Source organism: Heptranchias perlo, chromosome 13, assembly GCF_035084215.1.
Source record: "Heptranchias perlo isolate sHepPer1 chromosome 13, sHepPer1.hap1, whole genome shotgun sequence".
Lineage (NCBI taxonomy): Eukaryota > Metazoa > Chordata > Chondrichthyes > Hexanchiformes > Hexanchidae > Heptranchias > Heptranchias perlo.
The window spans coordinates 1,338,850-1,354,149 of NC_090337.1; the positions used below are offsets into that span (position 1 = coordinate 1,338,850).

General features: G+C 46.6%; 1 protein-coding gene across 1 annotated transcript in view; it reads right to left on the reverse strand.

The window, feature by feature from the left end:
- Positions 1-10,567, reverse strand: part of LOC137330959 (somatostatin-1-like) — a 45,206-nt gene extending 34,639 nt beyond the window's left edge. The window contains exon 1 of the mRNA XM_067994539.1: positions 10,348-10,567. Coding sequence (XP_067850640.1) covers positions 10,348-10,470 — 123 coding nt within the window. The 5' untranslated portion in view covers positions 10,471-10,567. The remainder of the gene's footprint in view (positions 1-10,347) is intronic.
- Between the last annotated feature and the right edge of the window lie 4,733 nt (positions 10,568-15,300).

A 15,300-nucleotide genomic window follows, 5' to 3' on the forward strand; every position in this document is an offset into this window, starting at 1 on the left:
ACACCAAATCCACTTAGTCTGCTTTGCATTTCTCCCCTGTTTGATCCCTCCTATTTCTGAACTATTCTTTACTCTAGTGCTACTTGTCCCTCCCAGTCCTCTGTGTACCTTGTTTCTCCCCTCAAATGCTTCATCCTAGTGCCCATCCCCCAGCCAAATTAGTTTAAACCCTCCCCCACAGCACTAGTGAACCTCCCCGCGAGGACATTGGTCCCAGCTCTGTTACGGTGCAACCCGTCCATCTTGAACAGGTCCCTCTTGCCCCAGAATTGGTCCCAATGCCCCAGGAATCTGAAGCCCTCCCTCCTGCACCATTGCTCCAGCCTCATTGCAGGGTACACAGAGAGTACACTCACTGCAGAGTACACAGAGAGTACACTCACTGCAGAATACACAGAGAGAGCACTCACTTCAGGGTACACAGAAAGTGCACTCACTCCGACTTAATTCAGCACAAGGGTGAGTGAAATATTCATGATCGACCCTTGTTTTGTGTAAATGAGGAAACTAGGTCCATCTCATGCACCATTTTATTGGGTTAATTGAATGCACTTTATCTCTGATTCGTCCTGTGACTGAAGAAATAGAATATTTACTTTTATTTGAGCAACAGCTGAGCGAATAAGAACAATTTTGACATTTATTTCCTCAGTTGAGCATTTATTTACTGAGCTCTTCAGTAAGTGGGCAGAACTGAGTAAAGGACACTTCACACATGGAATTTCAGCTCACTGCAATCCACTGATCTCTAACTGTTCCAGTTAATAGCTGCAGGAAGTGTGAGCTCAGTGAGAAATATTTGCTGACCTCCCATACTGTACCTCATTGTTCACGGTGATGTGGATATTGCATTCTTAAGTAAAATTATAAACTCTAGAGAATTAAGTAAAATTCTAAACTCTAGAGAATACAGGCCTAGTGTGCTCAATCTCTCCTCATATGACAATCCCAGAAATCAGTCTGGTGAACCTTCCCTGCACTCCCTCTATGGCAAGTATATCTTTTCTTAGGTAAGGAGACCAAAATTGTACACAATACTCCAGGTGTGGTCTCACCAAGGCCCTGTATAACTGCAGTAAGACATCCTTGCTCCTGTACTCAAATATACCATTTGCCTTCCTAATTGCTGGCTGAATCGGCATGTTAGTTTTCAGTGACTGGTGTACAAGGACACCCAGGTCCCTTTGAACATTAACATTTCCCAATCTCTCACCATTTAAAAAATACGCTGCATTTCTGTTTTTCCTACCAAAGTGGATAACTTCACATTTTTCCACATTATATTCCATCTGCCATGTTCTTGCCCACTCACTTAGCCTGTCCATATCCCCGAGAAGCCTCTTTGCATCCTCCTCTCAACTCACATTCCGACCTAGTTTTGTGTCAGCAGCAAACTTGGAAATATTACATTTGGTTCCCTCATCCAAATCATTGATATATATTGTGAATAGCTGGGGCCCAAGCACTGATCCCTGCGATACCCCACTAGTCACTGTCTGCCAACCTGAAAAAGACCCGTTTATTCCTACTCTCTGTTTTCTGTCTGTTAACCAATTCTCAATCCATGCCAGTATATTTCCCCCAATTCCATGTGCTCTAACTTTGTTCACCAACCTCCTGTGTGGGACCTTATCGAAAGCCTTCTGAAAATCCAAATACACCACATCCACTGGTTCCCCCTTATCTATTCTACTAGTTACATCCTCAAAGAACTCCAATAGGTTTGTCAAACATGATTTTCCTTTCATAAATCCATGTTGACTCTGCCAAATCCTATAATTAATTTTTAATGCCCATAAGACCAAAAGAGATAGGAGTAGGAGTAGGCCATTCGGCCCCTCGAGCCTGCTCCTCCATTCAGCGACATCATGTCTGATCTGATTTTGACCTCAAATCCACATTCCCGCCCTTTCCCCATATCCTTTAACTCCCTTTTGTCTAACTCAGCCTTGAATGTATTCAATGACTCAGCCTCCACAGCTTTTTGGGGTAAAGAATTCCAAAGATTCACGACCCTCTGGGAGAAGAAATTACTCCTCATTTCCGTCTTAAACGGGCGACCCCTTATTCTGTGACTATGGGGGAAAGATTGGATAGGGCCTGTTTTTGGGCGGGGGCAGCACGATCCCAGCGCCCAATGGTCCCTGTGCAGGCAGGACGAGGTTTTCGTCAGGCCTGAGGACTCACCTGCGATCTGCGTTGGAAATCAGCGTTGATCGAGCATTCCATGCAATTCACACTTTCCACCAGCAGGGGGTGCTCCAATCTCTTAAAGGCAGGCTGACTGTTAGAAATCTCTTAAAGGTAGCTGGTACCTGTTAGTTGCTGAATGTAACAGCCTGCTGTCTGCACGGAGTCTGAACGGAGATCAGACATCACACACGTAAAGCACAGATGCAGCTCCCATCCCTATGTTTACACACTGATGAGTTATGTTAAAATATTGAATAAAGGTTGTGCACCACAAAATCCCACATCCTCCAATCTGCTTGCCAGACCTCACCAATCTGCCGATCTGAGAGTCCGTACAGCAAGGTTCTCTGCTGATGCATCAGAGGCCTTGGTGCAAGAGATGGACAGAAGGAGGGACATCCTACATCTGCCGGGGGAGGGGGGGGGCAAGAGGCCCTCCAGACATGCACCCAAAAGGCAGTGGGAGGCAGTAGGGGATGAAGTCAATGCCAGGCTCACAGCATCATGAATATGGATGCAGTACAGGAGGAAGTTCAATGCTTTGACATGAGTGGTTAAGGTGAGTGAGGTCAACTGTCAAGTGGCATCTCCTACCAACTGCACCACGAGCCGCACCCACTCCTCCACGGACTAAACCCCCCAACACCCACCCACCAACAAACTCTTTCCACCAGAACTCAACTCTTCAAATCAGATGCTTCCTCTCACCCTCACACATTGCCACTGTTGCAAGCCACCGAACCACAACTCACAGGCCACACACACTGGCAGCTATTCATAAATGACAGGCACATCACCCAGACCCACGTCCTGCTTTCTTGCAGGAGGAGATAGCGCTAAATTGGGCCGCGTAACGCCCGTTGTTTCAGCACTACACGGCCTCTCCCACATCCAAGATGGCGTCTTGGATGCGCACGCACGTTTCCAGTGTGACGTGCGCCAGACGCCATCTTGGTATAGGAGTTAGCGCAGGCGCCGATAACGAACTCTGGAAACGTGTAAAGTGGGGAGAAAATGGCTTCAATCAGTGTACAACGCTGATTTAAAGTGATAGACACCATTTTGGGACTTAACGCTGAACTCAACGCACAGTCTTAACCACGACCATCTGAACATGTATTAGAGTGCCTGGAGGACCCCCCACCAGCGCTATTTAAAGGGACCATGCAGGATTTACAGGTTAGTGGCTGGATTATTGCTTCTGGCTGCCGAGATATTTGTAACTGTTTTTGGAGGTCTCCTAGACTTGAACATGAGGACGCAGGGACATAGCCTAATATTTAGAGCCAGGACGTGCAGGAGTGAAGTTAGGAAATGTTTCTACATGAAAAGGGAGGGAGAAGTTTGGGAAGCTCTTCTGTAAACGGCAGTTGATGCTCGCTCAATTGTGAATTCTAAATTTGAGATTGATAGATTTCTGTGAACCAAGGATATTAAGGGATATGGGGCTAAGGCGGGTATATGGAATTAGGTCACAGATCCACCATGATCTCATTGAATGGCGGAACAGGCTCAAGGGGCTGAATGCCGCTGCCACTTGCTGCCTGCTGATATGCGCCACCTTCTCCTGCAAGAAGGCGGGACGTGGGTCTGGGCAAAGTGCCTGTCATTTATGAATCATAGAATCATAGAAACACAGAAAATAGGAGCAAGGGTAGGCCATTCGGCCCTTCGGGGCTGCTCCGGCATTCAAAATGATCATGGCTGATCGTCTAACTCAGTACCCTGTTCCCGCTTTTTCCCCATATCCTTTGATCCCTTTAGCATTAAGAAATATATCTATCTCCTTCTTGAATACATCTAATGACTTGGCCTCCACTGCCTTCTGTGGTAGAGAATTCCACAGGTTCACCACCCTCTGAGTGAAGAAATATGAGTCTCCAAATGTCCTGCTACTACTTCCTTAATAATGGATTCTAGCATTTTCCCAATGACAGATGTTAGGCTAACTGGTCTATAGTTACCTGCTTTCTGTCTCACTCCCTTCTTGAATAGGGGTGTTACGTTTGCGGTTTTCCAATCCGCTGGGACCTTTCCAGAATCTGGTGAATTCTGGAAGATTACAACCAATGCATCCACTATCTCTGTAGCCACTTCCTTTAAGACCCTCGGATGCAAGCCATCAGGTCCAGGGGACTTGTCAGCCTTTAGACCCATTAGTTTACCTAGTACTTTTTCTCTAGTGATAGTGATTGTTTTTAGTTCCTCCCTCCCCTTTGCCCCTTGATTTTCTCCTATTATTGGTATATTATTAGTGTCTTCTACTGTGAAGACAGATACAAAATATCTGTTCAATTCCTCTGCCATCTCCTTGTTTTCCATTATTATTTCTCCAGTCTCATCCTCCAAGGGACCAATGTTTACTTTAGCTACCCTCTTCCTTTTCATATACTTGTCGAAGCTTTTACTGTCAGTTTTTATATTTCTTGCTAGTTTACTCTCATAATTTATTTTCTCCCTCTTTATTATTCTTTTAGTCATCCTTTGCTGGTTTTTAAAGTTTTCCCAATCTTCGGGTTTACCAGTAATCTTTGCCATGTTGTATGCTTTTTCTTTTAACCTGATACCATCCTTGACTTCCTTAGTTAGCCATGGTCAGTTCACCCTTTTTGTGGAGTCTTTCCTCCTCACAGGGATATATTTTTGTTGCGAGTCATAAAATATCTTTTTAAATGTTTGCCACTGCTTATCCACCATCATACCATCTAATCTGTTTACCCAGTCCACTTTAGCCAATTCCACCCTCATTCCTTTATAATTGCCCTTATTTAAGTTTAATACAGTAGTTTCAGACCCAAGATCCTCGCTCTCAAACTGGATGTGAAATTCTATCATGTTATGATCACTGCTTCCCAAGGGATCCTTTACTTTGAGATCATTAATTAATCCTGTTTCGTTACCCATTACCAGATCCAAAATGGCCTGTTCCCTGGTTGCTTCCCCGACGTATTGGTCTAAAAAACAGTCCCTAATACATTCTATGAACTCCAATTATATTTGTCCAATCTATGTGAAAGTTAAAATCGCCCATGATTATTGCATTACCTTTTTTACAAGCCCCCCTTATTTCCTGATTTATATTTTGCCCTACAGTGTAGCTACTGTTAGGGGGCCTATATACTACTCCCACCAGTGATTTCTTTCCCTTGCTATTTGTCCTGTTATCGCATCCTTAATAACAGATTCTTGCAATTCCCTGCTACTGATGTCAGGCCAATAGGTCCGTAGTTCCCTGTTTTCTCTTTCCCTCCTTTCTTAAATAGTGGGGTTACATTTGCTACCCTCCAATCTGAAGGAACCATTTCAGAATCTATAGAATTTTGGAAGATGATCACCAAGAGGCGATCTTATTGAAACATATAAGATTGTGAAGGGGCTTGATCGGGTGGATGCGGTAAGGATGTTCCCAAGGATGGGTGAAACTAGAACTAGGGGGCATAATCTTAGAATAAGGGGCTGCTCTTTCAAAACTGAGATGAGGAGAAACTTCTTCACTCAGAGGGTAGTAGGTCTGTGGAATTTGCTGCCCCAGGAAGCTGTGGAAACTACATCATTAAATAAATTTAAAACAGAAATAGACAGTTTCCTAGAAGTAAAGGGAATTAGGGGTTACGGGGAGCGGGCAGGAAATTGGACATGAACTTAGATTTGAGGTTAGGATCAGATCAGCCATGATCTTATTGAATGGCGGAGCAGGCTCGAGGGGCCGATTGGCCTACTCCTGCTCCTATTTCTTATGTTCTTATGTTCAATGCATCCACTATCTCTATAGCCACCTCTTTCAAAACACTGGGATGTAGATCATCAGGTCCTTGGGATTTATTGACTTTCTCTGGTATTGTTTTTTTACTAATACTAATTTCTTTCAGTTCCTCATTCTCGCCAGACCCTTGGTTCTCCAGAATTTCCGGGAGGTTTTTTGTGTCCTCTTCCGTGAAGACAGACACAAAGTATTTGTTTAATTTCTCTGCCATTTCCATATTCTCCATTATAAACTCTCCCGTCTCTGTCTGTAAGGACCCACATTTGCCTTCGCCAGTCTTTTCCTTTTTCCAGTGGTGTGCCACAGGGCTCAGTGTTGGGTCCCTTGCTGTTTGTGGTATATATTAATGATTTGGACTTGAATGTAGGGGGCATGATTGGCAAATTTGCAGACGACACAAAAATTGGCCGTGTAGTTGATAGTGAAGAGGATAGCTGTAGACTCCAAGAAGATATCAATGGGTTGGTGGAGTGGGCGGAAAAGTGGCAAATGGAGTTCAACCCGGAGAAGTGTAAGGTAATGCACTTAGGGAGGGCAAACAGTAAAAGGGAATACACAGTAAACGGGAATATATTGAGAGGGGTAGAGGAAGTGAGAGATCTTGGAGTGCATGTGCACAGGTCCCTGAAGGTGGCAGTACAGGTAGATAAGGTTGTGAAGAAGGCATACGGAATGCTCTCCGTTATTAGCCGAGGTATAGAGTACAAAAGCAGGGATGTAATGATGGAACTGTATAAAACGCTGGTAAGGCCACAGCTGGAGTATTGTGCACAGTTCTGGTCACCACATTACAGGAAGGACGTAATTGCTCTGGAGAGAGTGCAGAGAAGATTTACAAGAATGTTGCCAGGGCTTGAAAATTGCAGCTCCGAGGAGAGATTGGATCGGCTGGGGTTGTTTTCCTTGGAGCAGAGGAGGCTGAAGGGAGACATGATTGAGGTGTACAAAATTATGATAGAGTATACAGGAAGTACCTGTTTCCCCTAGCGGAGAGTTCAAGAACTAGAGGACACAGATTTAAGCTGATTGGCGGAAGGATTAGAGGGGACATGAGGAAAAACTTTATTACCCAGAGGGTGGTGGGTGTATGGAATTCGCTGCCCGAATTGGTGGTAGAGGCAGGGACCCTCAACTCTTTTAAAAAGTACCTGGACCTGCACCTAAAGTGCTGTAAGCTGCAGGGCTACGGACCGGGTGCTGGAAGGTGGGATTAGAATGGGCACCTGGTTGTTCTTCGAGCCAGCACGGACACGATGGGCCAAATGGCCCCCTTCTGTGCTGTATCTTTTCTATGCTTCTATGGTTTTACATACCAAAAGAAACTTTACAGTCCATTTTTATGTTTCTCGCTAGTTTACTCTCATATTCTATTTTCCCTCTTTATCAATTTCTTGCTCCTTCTTTGCTGAATTCTAAAATGCTCCCAATCCTCAGGCTTACAGCTTTTTCTGGCAACTTTATTTGCCTCTTCCTTTGATTTAATACTATCTTTAATTTCTGTTGTTAGCCACGGTTGGACCACTTTTCCTGTTTGTTTTTTGTGCCTTAAAGGAATATATATTTGTTGCAAATTATGTATTAATTCTTTAAATGCCAGCCATTGCCTGTCTATCATCATACCTTTTAATGGAGTTCCTCAATCAACCACAGCCAACTTGTGCCTCAAACCTTCGTAGTTTCCTTTGATTTAAGACCCTAGTTTTGGATTGAATTACATCACTTTCAAACTTAATGAAGAATTCTATCATATTATGGTCACTCTTCCCTAAGGGCTCCTTTACAACAAGATTATTAATTAACCCTTTCTCATTGCACAATACTAGATCTAAAATAGTCTGTTCCCCAGTTGGTTCCTCAACATACTGATCTAGAAAACCATCTCATGTACATTCCAGGAATTTGTCCTCCACAGTATTAGTGCTAATTTGGTTTGCCCAATCTACATGTAGATTAAAGTCCCCCATGATTACTGTATTACCCTTGTTACACGCACTTCTAATTCCCTGCTTTATACCGTGCCTCACATTACCACGACTGTTTGATGGCCTATAAACAACTCCCACCAATGTTTTCTGCCCCTTGCTGTTTCTTAGCTCCACCCAAACTGATTCTACATCTTGATCTTCTGAGCCAAGATCCTTTCTCACTATTGCACTGATCTCATCCTTTATTAACAGCACTACCCCACCTCCTTTTCCTTTTTGCCTGTCCTTCCTAAATGTCGGATATCCTTGAATATTCAGTTCCCAGCCTTGGTCACCCTGCAGCCACGTCTCTGTAATGGCAATTAGATCATACCCATTTACTGCTATTTGTGCCCTCAATTTATCTACCTCTATCAGCGTCTGGGAGAGACAGAGATCCAGGCTAGTGTTTGGGTCAGTTCCTTTCAAACACTTGACAGTTAACCATCCTTGTTCGGTGTCTGCCGTGGCTCAGTGGGCAGCATTCTCACCTCTGAGTCAGAAGGTTATCGGTTTGGGTCCCACTCCAGAGACTTAAACCCAATAACCCAGGCTGATACCTGAGTTCAGTACTGAGGGAGTGCTGTAATGTCAGAGGTGCCAACTTTCAGATCAGACATTAAACCGAGGCCTGTCTGCCCTCTCAGGTGGATGTAAAAAATCCTACGGCCACTTTTTATCCCTCAAACAACATCACCAAAACAGATTATCTGGTCATTATCCCTTTGCTGTTTGTGGGATCTTGCTGTGCGCAAATTTGCTACTGCATTTCCTACATTACAACAGTGACTACACTTCAAAACATACTTCATTGGCTGTAAAGCGCTTTGGGACGTCCTGAAGTTGTGAACAGGCGATATAGAAATACAAGTCTTTCTTTTTTTGTCTTTCAGATATTGACGGACTTCCTGCACATTTCATGCATTGTTGTTTTAATCAGCCCCAAACGCAGCTGGAGTTTTAAAGCTTTATTTAATCCGTCAGTTGGGGGCCACTGTTTGCCTCACAGTTGAGGTGGGCGGGGTTACATTTAAAGCCCGCCCCCTTACTGAGCTGTATTCAAATTCGAGCCGTCTCTGTTCTGAGGATTCCACATCGAACAAAATGTCAGATTCTAACATTTATTTAATTGGATTATAAACTTTAAAAAAAAAATTGAGACCGAGTCCAGGTGTTGAGGATTCCTGAGCCCTTTTCATTAAATACAATTACAGTCCAATCAAAGTGTTCAAACTCATCGGGATTTGAACCAATAGGACTGGCTGTGATCCAGGCAAACTATTACCGGGGAAGGGGGGAAATAATCATAATCCAAGTGACTGTACAAGATTGAGTACAACATGGGATTATCAGCGGTGGTTCAGTGGGTGACTCTCTCACCTCCGAGAGTTCAAATCCCACTCCAGGGATTTGAGCACAAAATCCAGGCTGACCCTCCAGTGCAGTATGAGGGAGTGCAGCACTGTCAGAGGGTCAGTACTGAGGGAGTGCTGCCCTGTCAGAGGGTCAGTACTGAGGGAGGGCCGCACTGTCGGAGGGTCAGTACTGAGGGAGTGCTGCCCTGTCAGAGGGTCAGTACTGAGGGAGTGCTGCCCTGTCAGAGGGTCAGTACTGAGGGAGGGCCGCACTGTCGGAGGGTCAGTACTGAGGAAGCGCTGCACTGTCGGAGGGTCAGTACTGAGGGAGTGCTGCCCTGTCAGAGGGTCAGTACTGAGGGAGTGCTGCACTGTCGGAGGGTCAGTACTGAGGGAGTGCTGCACTGTCAGAGGGTCAGTACTGAGGGAGTGCTGCCCTGTCAGAGGGTCAGTACTGAGGGAGTGCAGCACTGTCGGAGGGTCAGTACTGAGGGAGTGCTGCATTGTCAGAGGGTCAGTACTGAGGGAGTGCTGCACTGTCGGAGGTGCTGCATTTCGGATGAGATGTTAAACCGAGGCCCCATCTGCCCTCAGGTGGATGTAAAAGATCCCATGGCCACTATTTTGAAGAAGAGCAGGGGAGTTTTCCCCAAAGTTCTGGCCAATATTTATCCCTCAACCAACATCACTAAAGACAGACTATCTGTTTATTATCACATTGCTGTTTGTGGGATCTTTCTGTGTGCAAATTGACTGCTGCATTTCTTACTTTACAACAGTGACTACACTTCAAAAGTACTTCATTGGCTGTAAAGTGCTTTGGGGCATCCTCGGTCGCTATATAAATGCAATCTTTCTTTCTTCTTTCTTTTAGTAACCTGTGATAGACTAATGTGGCTGTTGTACATTTTATTCATTAGAATCTGGATACAATCCATCGTCACCAGCTGCTCGATTTGAAGGTTTGGATTTTCTGGTGGATTATATATCAAATTATTGTTACTCTTACAATAGAAATATTTGTCCTGCTGGCAGATATTGTGAGATCGATGAGTTCGAGACTCTTTCTTACCTGAGCCATTGATTTCTGGAGGGTTTTGCGATTCCTGCTGTCTGTGGGAGCCGCGTTGATGCTCAGCGCTGCCAGGGCGATGGAGAGGAGGGTGAGACCACATTGAATACGGCTGCTCCACATCTCGGAACAAGGAGGTCGAAGGAAGCACAGGCTGTAAACGGTTTGAATGGTGCCAGGAGCTTCAGCACTCAGACTGTGGGCAGCTCTGCTCCTTCTGTCCTTTTAAACCCACTCTCACACCCTGATCACACAGCAGGAGGAGGGGTCCAGAAAGTTTCCATCCATTAACAAACCATTTCCCTTTCTCAAACACATCAATTATCTAAAGTGACAAAAACCACCATCTGGACAATTGTACAATCTCCGAACTGCCGCCCCCTTGCGTGGTCGGTCTTTAAGACTTTGGGTTGGAGACTATCTCAGTGCCATAGTACCATAGTAGGTTACAACACAGAAGGAGGCCATTCGGTCCATCATGCCTGTGCTGGCTCTTTGAAACAGCTATCCAATTAGTCCCATTCCCCTGCTCTTTCCCCAAAGCCCTGCAAATTTTTTCCCTACAAGTATTTATCCAATTCCCTTTTGAAAGTTATTATTGAATCTGCTTCCACCGCCCTTTCAGGCAGCGCATTCCAGATCAGAACAACAACTCACTGCGGAATATTTTTTTCCTCGAGTCACCTCTCGCTCTTTTGCCGATCACCTTAAATCTGTGTCCTCTGGTTACCGACCCTCCTGCCACTGGAAACAGTTTCTCCTTATTTACTCTGTCAAAACCACTCATGATTTTGAACACCTCGATCAAATCTCCCCTTAACCTTCTCTGCTCTAAGGAGAACAATCCCAGCTTCTCCAGTCTCTCCCCATAACTGAAGTCCCTCATCCCTGGTACCATTCTAGTAAATCTCCTCTGCACCCTCTCTAAGGCCTTCACATCCTTCCTAAAGTGTGGTCCCCAGAATTGAACACAATACTCCAACTGAGGCCTAACCCAGTGTTTTATAAAGGTTTAATCTGATGGCAAATTGTCTCCAGTGACTCTGGCTCTTCGTGTTACACCCTCCAGTGACTCTGGCTCTTCGTGTTACACCCTCCAGCGACTCTGGCTCTTCAAGTTTCACCCTCCAGTGACTCTGGCTCTTTGTGTTACACCCTCCAGTGACTCTGGCTCTTTGTGTTACACCCTCCAGTGACTCTGGCTCTTTGTGTTACACCCTCCAGTGACTCTGGCTCTTCGCGTTACACCCTCCAGTGACTCTGGCTCTTCGTGTTACACCCTCCAGTGACTCTGGCTCTTCGCGTTACACTCTCCAGTGACTCTGGCTCCTGGTGTCAGACCCTCCAGTTGTCAGAAAGTCCAATGCATTTTAGTAAATCAGGAACGACCCATTGATGTGATTGGCTGTGGACGTTTAATATTTGAGGAGACCGAGCAGAGCTTGGGACACAATCCAGAAAAGGAAGCAGGAATCACCAACTATTGATCTGATATTTGTAAATACCCCTCTGTCTGTGACATCTTCCACTCTGCCTCAAACTTGAGGCACTTTTGAAAAAGTTCCATCGGTTTCTTTGCCTTCCTCAGTACCCGAGCTCGGAAACCCAACTTCAGCCTCACTAAACCAGTACTTCCCGATTTATCCACTCTCCCCCCTTACTCCATCCCCCAGGGTCTTGCACTCTCGGTGAGTTTCCTTCCCCTACCACCTCCTCATACAGTAGTGTAGAGGTTCTGTTACTGGACCAGTAATCCAGAGAATGTGAGTTCAAATCCCACCAGGCCAGTTTGAGAATTTAAATCCAGTTTTAAAAAATCTGGAAATAAAATGTTGGTCTCAGTAAAAGTGACCATGAAGCTGTTGGATTGTCGTAAAAACCCAACTGGTTCACTAATGTCCTTTAGGGAAGGAAACCTGCCGTCCTTACCCGGTCTGGGCCTATATGTGATTCCAGACCCCACACCAATGTGGTTGACTCTTAACTGCCCTGTGAAGTGGTCGAGCGAGCCACTCAGTTTGTATCAAACCACTACCAGTGGTTCAAGAAGAAGGCCCAGCACCGCCTTCTCAGGGCAACTAGGGATGGGCAATAAATGCCGGCCTTGCCAGCAACGCCCACACCCTGAAAAGGAACAACAAAAAAAAAAGGTGAGCTTCCCTGCCCGCCCCATCTCCAGGTGAGTTTATACCTGATCGGTAAACCTAGGCTACTATTGAAAGGCTCCTCTCCATCTGCTTACCTGGGGACAGTCTGCCTGTGACCTGCTCCAGTCATTGGCCAATTAGTGTTAGGGCACATGTTCCAGTGCCACCTTGGTGCACTCTGACAGTGGGTATCCCTGTAATGGAAGGAAAATCACAGAGTCAGCCAAGCTGCAGTATCTCCGACTGCTGTGTGTCAGACTGTTACCACAGAGATATTTTAGTCCTTTGTGCTTGCGTTTCATTCAGGCTATTCTCTGAGGATGAATTTACATCTCAATTTCCTGCTCTCTCCTTCCCCTTTTATATTCTCCTTTCAGAACCTTTTTCAATGCTGCACTGAATTTACCATCAATCACCACTTGTGTCAAAACAATGGGAATTATCGATCTGTGTTCACCTTGTCTATTCCTTGCCTCATTTCTCATCCCTCCCCCACCCCAGGCTTCTCACTTTCAGAGAACTTAGGTGGAGTTACTCTCACCTTCCTGTGTGACTCCGGCCCTTTATCTCTGGGATCATCCTGGGGAATCTGTGTTGCTCTTTCTCCAGGGTTGGTATATCCTTCCTCTGTTGAGGGAGTGGCAGCAGTCCCCATTGCATTGAGAAATGTCTCATTGAAAGTATATTTCCATTCCTTATTTTTTTGGAAATTGTATCATAGAACCATAGAAAGGTTACAGCAAGGAAGGAGGCCATTCGGCCCATTGAGTCCACGCCAGCTCTATGCAAGAGCAATCCAGCTAGTCTCACTCCCCCGCCCTTTCCCCGTAGCCCTGCAAATTTTTCCTTTCAAGTACTTATCCAGTTCCCTTTTGAAGGCCATGATTGAATCTGCCTCCACCACCCCCTCGGGCAGTGCATTCCAGATCCTAACCACTCGCTGTGTAAAAAAGTTTTTCCTCATGTCACCTTAAATCTATGTCCTCTGGTTCTTGACTCTTCCGCCAATGGGAACAGTTTCTCTCTATCTACTCTGTCTGGACCCTTCATGATTTTGAATACCTCGATCAAATCTCCTCACGACCTTCTCTGTTCCAAGAACAATCCCAGCTTCTCCAGTCTATCCACTTAACTACAGTCCCTCATCCCTGGAATCATTCTAGTAAATCTCTTCTGCACCCTCTCTAATGCCTTCACATCTTTCCTGAAGTGCGGTGCCCAGAATTGGACACAATACTCCAGTTGTGGTCGAACCAGTGTTTTATAAAGGTTCATCATGACTTCCATACTTTTGTACTCGATGCCTCTATTTATAAAGCCCAGGATCCCGTATGCTTTTTTAACCACTTTCTCAACCTGCCCTGCCACCTTCAACGATTTGTGCACATATACCCCCAGATCTCTCTGTTCCTGTACCCCTTTTAGAGTTGTGCCCTCTAGTTTATATTGCCTCTCCTCGTTCTTCCTACTGAAATGTATCACTTCGCATTTTTTGGCGTTAAATTTCATCTGCCACGTGTCTGCCCATTACCTCCCATTTTCCTGTGTTAACCTGTATCCGCCCACTCTCCTTGCCTCTTTATGCCCTCCTGTTGTCTCCCACATTCTCCTCCCAGTTTGGTATCGTCGGTATCCTTTAACGTCCAACCTTTGGGGTAGATTTCCCTCAGCCCGCCCTCAGTAGGTCGGGATGGAATTTCCACCCAATGCCCTGGCTCTGGCCTAGTTTCTCCCTGGGGCCTGTTTAATAAGCAGGGTAGGCTCCCAGCGAGATCTCTGTCACCAAGATGGAGTCCACCCACCTCAATCCCAGGAGAGACCACCCACCTCAGTCCCAGAGAGACCACCCACCTCAGCCCCAGAGAGACCACCCACCTCAGCCCCAAGAGAGACCACCCACCTCAGCCCCAAGAGAGACCACCCACCTCAGCCCCAGAGAGACCACCCACCTCAGCCCCAGGAGAGACCACCCACCTCAGTCCCAGGAGAGACCACCCACCTCAGCCCCAAGAGAGACCACCCACCTCAGCCCCAAGAGAGACCACCCACCTCAGCCCCAAGAGAGACCACCCACCTCAGCCCCAGAGAGACCACCCACCTCAGTCCCAGGAGAGACCACCCACCTCAGTCCCAGGAGAGACCACCCACCTCAGCCCCAAGAGAGACCACCCACCTCAGCCCCAGAGAGACCACCCACCTCAGTCCCAGGAGAGACCACCCACCTCAGCCCCAGAGAGACCACCCACCTCAGTCCCAGGAGAGACCACCCACCTCAGTCCCAGAGAGACCACCCACCTCAGTCCCAGGAGAGACCACCCACCTCAGTCCCAGAGAGACCACCCACCTCAGCCCCAGAGAGACCACCCACCTCAGTCCCAGGAGAGACCACCCACCTCAGTCCCAGAGAGACCACCCACCTCAGCCCCAGAGAGACCACCCACCTCAGCCCCAAGAGAGACCACCCACCTCAGCCCCAAGAGAGACCACCCACCTCAGCCCCAGAGAGACCACCCACCTCAGCCCCAGAGAGACCACCCACCTCAGCCACAGAGAGACCACCCACCTCAGCCACAGGAGACACCAGTGCCACCATTAGAGAAGCAGAAGTGTCCTGGAGATTAATGTTTAAGGTTTGGTCGTTGCTCTCCAGGGACCTGGGAACAGAGGTCAGCGGCCGAGAGAGAGAGAGAGAGAAAGGGAGAGAGAGAGAGAGAGTGAGAGAGAGTGAGCGAGTGAGAAAGGGAGAGAGAGCGGGAGTGAGAGAGAGAGAGAGAGTGGGCGAGTGAGAGAGGGAGAGAGAGAGTGA